At 45.1% G+C, this 9,907-nt stretch overlaps 2 protein-coding genes across 2 annotated transcripts; one reads left to right on the top strand and one right to left on the bottom strand.

Annotated features, from left to right (window-relative positions):
* The first annotated feature begins 691 nt into the window (after positions 1 to 691).
* Positions 692 to 2,411, top strand: LOC119356721 (molybdate transporter 2-like). Its single transcript, XM_037623693.1, has one exon. The coding sequence runs from the start codon at positions 757 to 759 to the stop codon at positions 2,119 to 2,121; it is 1,365 nt and encodes a 454-aa protein (XP_037479590.1). The 5' UTR covers positions 692 to 756; the 3' UTR covers positions 2,122 to 2,411.
* A 318-nt stretch (positions 2,412 to 2,729) lies between these two features.
* LOC119356720 (cylicin-1-like) lies at positions 2,730 to 9,901 on the bottom strand. The gene is made up of 14 exons (XM_037623692.1): positions 9,822 to 9,901; positions 9,116 to 9,158; positions 8,287 to 8,541; positions 8,111 to 8,203; positions 7,082 to 7,416; positions 6,866 to 7,015; positions 6,584 to 6,778; positions 5,901 to 5,975; positions 5,715 to 5,781; positions 5,373 to 5,648; positions 4,507 to 5,272; positions 4,351 to 4,407; positions 3,839 to 3,907; positions 2,730 to 3,274 (listed from the first exon to the last, which is right to left on the bottom strand). Exons 3-14 carry the CDS (start codon positions 8,330 to 8,332, stop codon positions 3,232 to 3,234), a joined length of 2,172 nt encoding a protein of 723 aa, XP_037479589.1. The 5' UTR covers positions 8,333 to 8,541; positions 9,116 to 9,158; positions 9,822 to 9,901; the 3' UTR covers positions 2,730 to 3,231.
* Positions 9,902 to 9,907: the final 6 nt, after the last annotated feature.

The following is a 9,907-nucleotide window of genomic DNA, read 5'->3' as shown; positions in this document are numbered from 1 at the left end:
GAGAGGGGCGATCAGGTTTTTGGGGAGCGCACTCGCGCGACTGCTGGCAGCGACGACTTCGCGAACGACGACTTCTTCCCCGACCTCGGCAACCTCGTCCTCAACGACATGGGTGACAACGTCAACGCCGGCGGTGTTGCTCCCGCTGCACCGTATGTGATTCTATCTTCCTGTTCGAGATCGTGGTAGAATTCATGTTTTTAGTATATGCCCTAGATGTGATCTGTTCATCTGCTATGCTAGTTCACATGATTAGTTTAATCTCTGTTGCTGTAGTCATGATTTATCTTCTGTTTATTCGGATTAAATCTCGTAGTAATTTGCTCATATTTCCAACAAGGAATATGGTGTGCGTGTGGCGTTTATAGAGATGAATGTATGCGTGTATGTATGAGCGCTTGCGTTTGTACGTAAATGTATGCGTGTATGTATGAGCGCTTGCGTTTGTACGTGTTAAAAGAAAGACAGTGATGAAGCCACCGTGTAGAAACACCTTGGTAAAAATTGAATAGCAAAAATCCAATGCCTCGAAAACCAAGTGTGTGCTCCATATCTGACAAAGTTGCGTTTAGAAACATGAAGCGTTCACCGAGTATATATAAACCACGCACGTCGCCGTCGCGCTAAACAACAATCGGAGTCCGGATGCCATCGCCATCTATAATCACTGCAAATCTCGCACGCCACCTGCCCATTTCTATACTCAGCCCCCACCCACAGCAGTTGTGCTCTGCGGTCGTGCAGCTGCAGCCGGCCATGGCATCCTCCGCCGGCGATCCGCTGCTCCCGGCCGAGCCGCCGCACCGGCGGCGGTTCCTCCCGCCGTCCATCCGGCTCAAGACGTCCGTCTGGTCGGAGCTGGGCGGCGCGGTGGGGGACCTGGGCACCTACATCCCCATCGTGCTGGCGCTGTCGCTGGCCTCCCACCTCGACCTGGGCACCACGCTCATCTTCACCGCGCTCTACAACTTCGCCAGCGGCGTGCTCTTCGGGATCCCCATGCCCGTGCAGCCCATGAAGTCCATCGCCGCCGTCGCGCTCTCCTCGGCGCACCTCACCGTCCCGCAGATCATGGGCGCCGGCATCGCCGTCGCCGCCATCCTCCTCTTCCTCGGCGCCACGGGGCTCATGACCTGCCTCTACCGCGTGCTCCCGCTCCCCGTCGTCCGCGGCGTGCAGCTCTCCCAGGGCCTCTCCTTCGCCTTCACCGCCGTCAAGTACATCCGCTACGACCAGGACTTCTCCCGCTCCTCCTCCGCCTCCACCTCCGTGGAGCGCCCCCTGCTCGGCCTCGACGGCCTGCTGCTCGCGCTCGCCGCGCTGCTCTTCATCCTCCTCGCCACCGGCGCCGGGGACGACGACGATTCAGCCATCAACGGAGCCGACGGCCGCGCCGCCACACGCCGTCGCTCCTGCGGCCGCGTCCCGGCGGCGCTGATCGTGTTCGCGCTGGGGCTGGTGCTCTGCTTCGTGCGTGACCCGTCCATCTTCCGCGGCCTCCGCTTCGGGCCGGCGCCGCTGGGGCTGGTGAAGATAACATGGGACGATTTCAAGATCGGGTTCTGGCAGGCGGCCGTGCCGCAGCTCCCGCTGTCGGTGCTCAACTCGGTGATCGCCGTGTGCAAGCTGTCGTCGGACCTGTTCCCGGAGCAGGCGGAGCTGTCGCCGGCGAGGGTGTCCGTCAGCGTGGGGCTGATGAACCTGGTGGGGTGCTGGTTCGGCGCCATGCCGTGCTGCCACGGCGCGGGCGGGCTGGCGGGGCAGTACCGGTTCGGCGGCCGGAGCGGCGCGTCCGTGGTGTTCCTGGCCATGGGCAAGCTGGCGCTGGGACTGGTGTTCGGCAACTCGTTCGTGACGATCCTGGGGGAGTTCCCCATCGGCATCCTGGGGGTGATGCTGCTCTTCTCGGGCGTGGAGCTGGCCATGGCGTCGCGCGACATGGGGAGCAAGGAGGAGTCGTTCGTGATGCTGGTCTGCGCCGGCGTGTCGCTCACCGGCTCCAGCGCCGCGCTGGGGTTCATCGCGGGCGTCGTGCTGCACCTGCTGCTGCGCCTCAGGGAGGTGGATTGCGGGGAGCTCGTCGGCCGGCTGAGGGCCAGGCGGTATCCCTGGTTGCTGTAAATTACTGAATTGAATGCTTCCTGCGTTGCATCCCGGTATAGGGATTATCCATTTGTATCTATATCTGTAGGAAAGAAGATCACATCTGTAGTGATTTCTATCAGGCAAATACCCTGCTGGCTGCTGCGGTAGGAAAATTTGACTGCATAAACAGGTGACTGTCCTGATGACTACTTTGGTAGAACAATGTTTCGAATGCTGCAGAGCAGAGGCTACTCCAAACAGTGGTCATGCTCACAGACACATGGTCCATCTCTAACGGAATAAGAATAGATGGTGCTGAAGTATCAGTGATGAGGCAGTTGGACATGCCTGGGCTTGTATGTGTTCTGATACTGAAGTAGCATTCACTCAGCAGGTTGCACATCAGCATCATTCATCTACCATCCCAACTACTGACCCACCCGGTAATTCAGTTCAAAACGTAATTCAGTAGAAATATTCACAACATCATGCTGCAACCAATCTGCCTTCCCTTCGTCCATTTGAGGCCAACACAACGGGCATGTCTGGCACATTGCCTCAAATACACTTTTCCTGATTTACAGTGTGTTTTCTATTTCGTCCACAGTAAACCAAGGTAGAAAAAATATAATAGGATTCTTTAGTTTCTGCAAATGAATGCTAAATAAATTCCAGCATGTCCATCCATAGGATAATACAAATTACATGTGGAGGCCTGCGACACACTTTCCCGACCTAATTATGATTCAGGGATAGGCGATGAGCATATATAACAATACAAAATTACATCGCAGCATGTCCCAACGAAACTCGGCCAGTCTCCTCTCCTTGCATACTAGTACTAAATGTCCTCAAGAGAAAATACAAGTAATAAAATAGTTAAAGGGACGCTAGAGCTACAAATTATGAAGTCCCCTGCTTGTACAAAACATTACATATCCTAATATTGGCAAACCGGACATATCTTCCGCTGGGCACCGTGCATCATCCTTCGAACAACATCCATCACGTGAGTCGTCGAGTCGTCTCCTCTGTTGGAGGCTAGATCCAGCATCTTGTTTCGTGGGCGTGCAAATGTTGTTTCCTCATCGGAAGGGCAAAGGGCAAGCATCCCTAGTGGAAACAAACAAAACCACCTAGCTTCTTCTACCTCCTCTTGACCGGAGTTCTAGATCTGGACCGCTTCTTCCTGCAATGATTAGAAATAGTTTAACAAATGGAGTGTGATTACGGTGCAGGTGCTGTAGCACACACAGAGCTCCAGATTAACATGGGTCCGCATTCCTGAAAAGGTCTAGGATGAAGCACGGCTGGAATGCCGACCCTGCCATTGCACTCCACGACAAAATACAATTCAGAAAGTTATGGACTTGATAACCTCATAGGGGCTTGAATGCTTGTTCTAATTTCTCAAGTTACAATTCAAAGAAGTTCCAGGTGAAATTATTTTCAAAATTCTTAAGTTGACACAACACCAGACACTATGGCAAACTATGCAAATTTACGATCTAATAAAGGTATCTTACAAAATCCAAAACACAATTTTTTCATGACACCTAAAGGTTCACCCTTTTTATCCTGAAAATCCTTGATATCTCCTCTTTTTTGGCCCTGTTGTACTAACCCATTTCCCAGAAATCAGCTACATCAAGTTTTGAATATATAACAACTTGAATCTATAAATTGCTGAAAATTCACACCAAAATATCACCTGGCAATGTAATGAAAAATAAAGAACCAATTAAGCGCTTACCTTTCAGCAGATGAATAAGGTGAATGCCTGCGGTGAGAATGCTTGCTATGTGGAGACCGCGAAACTCGTCTAGAGATGAAACATAATACTAAATGGGTAAGTAAGGATAAGCGATATATGAACCTGATGTTGCTTCACTCAGAGGTGTCCTGCTCAGTGCTTATTCATATCATATCAAATTGACAAATAATAGAAGTAAAACAGTTCCAACATTATCCAGCTTTGAGGCACTCTTGCAGAGAGAATTATTATGAAGAGATGTAGTGCAACACAGTTCTACTAAACATAACATTAAAATCCCACTGATGTTTCAGAGCCACCTTATCATAAATGCCCTACCCCTTCATGGTGAGAAATGAGATTGATGTCTATAGCATGATTCTGAGCATTCATGATCAGCAAAACTATCAATGTCAAACTTACATAGTTATGTGAACATGTTGGAGCTAACTAGCAAAAATTTCCCACTGTTAACATATATTACATAGAAGGGAGGAATATTGTTGATATACCTGCTCCTAGATTTTGGAGGTGAGGGAGACATGCTGTTTTTACGAGAATGACTCTTTCTGCAGTAGAAAATGGAGTATGGAGTAATCAGTACACAAGAGAAAGGGCAACTCATAAACTGAGACATGCTAAACATCAAAATGTAAGAATAACACTACCTCCTTTTTGCATTATCAGAAGGCTCGTCGCTTGAAACACTCCCTCGAACACGTGAAGAACTCTCATTCCTAGCACGGCTTCTCCCACTTGGTGACCGTGACCGTGACCTTCTGCTGCTGTGGCTAGCTGAGCTCTTAGTAATTTGCCTTGATCTATCGTCATTCCCATCTTTTCCTATGTCTCTTCTATCAGCAGAATCCCTCTTTCTCTCTCTTGCATCCTTTGGAAGGTCCTTTCGATCTCTTTTGGCATCATCCCATCTATCCAATCCATGTTTTGCATACCTGCCAGAACCCTTTTCCTCTTTGTAGGTGCCTTTTTTATCAATATTTTCAGGCATGCTATGCTTGTCACCATCTCTAAACTTGTCAGTTCTAGAAGGCTCAGAGTCTTTTCCATTGACAACCTTCGCCTCTTTAAGATCTTTCTCATGACCGTTCCTTTCAAAATGCCTGTGAGTGCTCTCCGCATTATTATTATTACTTTCAGTATGATGGCCGGAAGAGGTTTTTCCATTTTGGAAATCCACCTCTGCATGTCCATGTACCTTCTCATTCGTTTTATGAATCACACCAATTGGCTGAATAGAAGTTTTGGCTTCTCCATTCTGTGTGTCATGAATACTTGGCTCTCGTTCAGATTCTGCAGTTGGCCAACTCTGAGATCTTCTGTCACTGGATTTATGATCATCTCCAGATGGAACACTTTGGACTGAAGCAATACTTCTGTTACTATTATTGTGCAGTTCGCCATCAACGTTCTCACCTACATGGTGATTATGTATCGCAGTTAACAATAAGCTCTTCCTTCTTTAGAAAATAAATTCACGGAAACCATGTCTGCTTTGTGTTTTTCAAGAACTTACTTTCTTTAGGATGAGCTGCACCAACTTTAATTTCAGATGATAAATTTGAAATTAAATCCTTACCATCACCGTCACCCTCATCATCCTCGTCATCTGAATCATAACTAGCAAGACCAAGAAGAGCACCTTTAGGAGAACTTAGCCCATTACCATCAGAATGACCAGTAGAGCTAACATTGTTTGGCTTAGCAGGGACTACAACTTTAGCTGTGGTCTTGACTTTTGCTTCTCCCAGACCAAGGTCCTTTGAGCTAGAGACGCCAGTGGTCTCATTTGCTGCAACACAGAGGCGATAATCAGCAACGTCCTATTTACATTAAGTTTTAAGTATAATTCACTCACTTTCAGCTGATGAATCATCTTCATTCATAACTTTGGTTGCGATCTCGTTAAAAAGATCATCAGTAACCTTGAAATTAAAAAAGGACAAAAGTAAGAAATGCAGTCTTGCTGTATTTCTTAGGACAGAAGTACATGCTCTGCTAAACCTAGCTAAATAAGTAAATAACTTCCATGCAATGAACAAACCTTTAGAAGAACTTCTGTCAACACGCGTTTAATTTCCTTGTTGATTGCTGCCGTCCGTGCCGCTTCAACTTCATCCTGCAAACAATTCAAGTCCAGTACATCGATTTGAAATGAGGGTCATGTTAATATCCAAGTTGAATATGAACAGGAACAAAAAGGATCAATTTTTCAGTAACTAGCATCCGATGTTTCCACCGGATCCAAAAGAAGCGAACATGCGCACAGATGAAAAAAGGCGCTGCTCCAGAAAACTGATTATACGAACTTAGGGGATTTGCCAATACCGTATGACAAGCAACCTCAAGTGTTTTACTGACAAATCAAATCTGGAAAAGATTGACACATAGCCGTGCCATTTCTTTCACCATTATGAAATCACTGTTCTTCAGAAATTACCATATAAAACATTAAAAAAACTATATAAGAAAGTAAGTAAATTATTTAGTTTCTCAAAGCCGCTGATTTAATTAGTTCACTTTGATTTATAAAAGTTGTCCAAAAATCATTATGCATTTAAAGTCCTCCACAATACTATTTAGCTTTAAACCCATTAACTTGGACATGGTACTACTCGTACTGAAATAAATCATTAGGGACAGACTTTTGCATGCAAGTGAATCACATTAGGGCAGTTTAATAGCATAATATGTACTGCACTAATGATTAAAAATAAAGAAGAGCACCTCATCAGCTTCATCAGCTATGATTGATTTTGCTGAACTAATGCTTCTACTATCAGTTTGGTCAGCTCTTTTTGGTGGTTCCACAGCATCTTCAGAATCCATGGAATCATAATTTATCGAATGCTGCACTGAAGCACTGACTGGAGTGGATTTTTTCTTTAGAAGCTCTTCTCGAAGCCAGTTCGGTACTGGAGGCTGGTACATAATCGAGCACAAGAATCAGTTAAAAGTTAAACGGCTATGGTGATAAGCAAGTGAAATGAATGGAACCACAAAACCTACTTTCTTTGACCGTTCTGCAACATTGAAAAGAGTGTTTGCATCTGTAGGGAATGCTTCAGTTACACTACCAACACCAAATGCTGCAGGTGGAATATAGTTCGAACCAGAGAGAGCTCCAAAGAGTGGTCCAGCATGCAAAGAAGGATCCATCTGTAACAGAATAAAAATAAGCACAACTGTATCAATGACGCAAGAAATTATAACAGAGTACTAAACCTGTGATGCTTGTGGTGGTACTGCAGCTGGATGAAAATAGCCAACTGTAGCAGATGGGCCCCATGATTGAGTTGATGTTGGAACTGTGCCATGTTCAGACACTGCTGTTGGAGCACTAGATCTGATATTTATCGTCTCATGTACTGCCATATCAGGAGCTTTTCTGTCATTGAACTCCAATGGTTGGTCACTGGGATCAGCCATCATCCTATAAGACTGTACACCATGCCCAGGCACACCAGGAGTCCCACGAGGAAATCCGTCTTGAACTGACGAGGCACTCAGAGATGGCTGAGCTTGTGGGCTTGGATATTGAATAGTAGCATTCCCATTACCTGTTATTACATGGCATAGTCAAAATCTACCAGTATCAAACCCTGAGCAGAATACATATCAGCATCAACCATATATATAGTTATATACAGTGACCCATCTAGTAATTAAGGAAGAAAAACATGAGTGTTTGCAAAAGACACAAATATTCCACCCCTTCAAAGTGAAAAGTACAATGGATCAACTACATGCCACAGGAATTAAGAACAACTTGGAAAAGCTACTCCCTCCGATCCATATTACTTGTCGCTCAAACGGATGTATCTAGCACTAAAATACGTCTAGATACATTCATTTGAGCAAAAAGTAATATGGATCGGAGGGAGCACATACATTCTACCATTTGTACTGTAATTTTGGTAACACCAAAAACGTGATGGAATCAGAGTCATTGGTAAAGAAAATCACAAGCATCATAGTGCATGCAACCAATAATTTGGATCGGCATCTGCCTTTTTCTGCTCCATTTGAGGCCAACACAATAGTGAAATCGCATGAATTGCCTCGAAATATAACAGGGATGATGTAGCTACAATATCAGAAGATAGATGAAGTGATATGCCCCCTCTGTTCTAAAATAAGTGATGCTTTAGACTTTTCAGTCTTTCTGCAATTGAACGGAATACATATGCAGCAGGATACACCTAATTCTGACTCAGGCCACACAAGCAAACTAAATTGCCAAGCAAGGCATACCTTGAGCAGAAGAATAATTATAAGGTACCTCCTGCTCATAGGTGGATGGAAATGGACCAAAATTCTTCGGTGGTGGCACCATTGGACCTCTATCTGCAATATCATCTTCAGATCTGTTCTGAAACTTACATATCCATATGTAACATATAATGAGCAAGAGTAACAAGACATGTTACCGTGCAAATAGTTTGTTTCCCTCTGTTGACCTGACATTTGAAACATCAACTGATCGCTACTTGATTGTGGAATTGGTGGGTGTAAAGGTTCTGTCGGCAGACCAGCTGGTTGCTGATACTGATCATTGTGGCCATAATGGTGAACCTCTGTTCTACTTGGAATGGTGTGCTGCTGAATCTGGTGATTCTCTGTAACAGATTTAGCAGAAGCCCATTCCTTTGCCTTTGTGGCCCAATCGTCCTCATTGGCAAGCCCTTCGAGTTTATTTGTTTTAGGAAATTATATCGTCAAACAAGCTAGCCATTTATCATTAGAAGTGATTTTTCTGCTCCAAGGAGCCTTTTTTAAGTTGGATGCTGAACTAAATTCCATTATAAGTCGTTTAACTAACAAAGTAACTAGGCAATGCATTTGTTACATCACAACACAACTTGGGAAGTACTGATTGTGTACAGAAGTACGAATCAAAGATCAGAAGCAAGGTCTACATAGGAAGGGACATGCATTAATAGTAACAGTCAAAAGAAAAACAGTGTAAGCACCTATCAACCAACCCAAATAACAGTGACGCACAGGATAAATAATTGAATAAATGTAGTCTGAAACTTGAGTTGCATGCGCAGTTCATAGTTATGTGACAAACATCCGTATTCATAGCGTTTTAAAAAAAAATTGACACAACTATTGTATTACAATACCCACATATCATAACGATGCTCCAAATCAGTATCAACACAAGCTATGAAGTCTAGTTTGGATTACCTCGCTGTTTTCTTTGCCAGTAAAATTATACATATAATAACATAGGCTTGGATGGTATTGACAAACCTGGGTATCCATGATTTTGAGGCCATGAATGATACGCCCATGCCTGCAAAATAAGAAATGTCTAATTGTCAAGTCACAAAACTTCATTTCCAATGGAAGAACATAACAAATAAGCAACTTAAACAAGAAGCCATAGGTAAAACTGTGTCACTATGGCTTAAAACTTGAAACAAACAAAAACATGCCGCCATTTGGCAGAACATTTGATACCACTGAAGAAACCTCACTCAAAACCAGGATAAGTAAATCATAAAACTGCTGCCCAGTTGTACAGAGCGGAGGAGACAAAATGTTTAGCTATTTCACGAAGCCATGAGTGATTTCCGGAGAAAAATTACAGAATAAAGTCCACAAGTTACACCGGTAGTGAAAGCTTTTGCCAAAACAGTTCCTCGCCAATCGTCCATCAGCAAGACAGCAACCAAGCTACAGATTGCACAATGTCACAAAACCACCCCCATTATATAACCCATCCTCATTCCACCATGATACCAACATCATACTACACCAAGCACAAGCCGCAGTAAATAGAGTGGAATCACAGAACCAATATAAGCATATAACATTGCTTCCCCTAAACCCTAGGACCAACAACGGGCCTACGCTCCGAATCCTAACACAAAATCAGCTACAGATGCTCCTTCCTAACAGTATACCGATCACCAATCTTCTGTCACAGAGACGAAACCAGGTGACGCCGACATACCTGTCCCGGCGGCGGAGGCGGGTAGCTCTGCGGCGGGGGCTGGGCCGCAGCGTGGTGGGGAGGCCAGGGGTTCCCGGGCGCGGGGG

The sequence above is a fragment of the Triticum dicoccoides genome, chromosome 2A (assembly GCF_002162155.2).
Source record: "Triticum dicoccoides isolate Atlit2015 ecotype Zavitan chromosome 2A, WEW_v2.0, whole genome shotgun sequence".
Taxonomy (NCBI): Eukaryota; Viridiplantae; Streptophyta; class Magnoliopsida; order Poales; family Poaceae; genus Triticum; species Triticum dicoccoides.
This window is presented reverse-complemented; position numbering and strand designations above follow the sequence as displayed.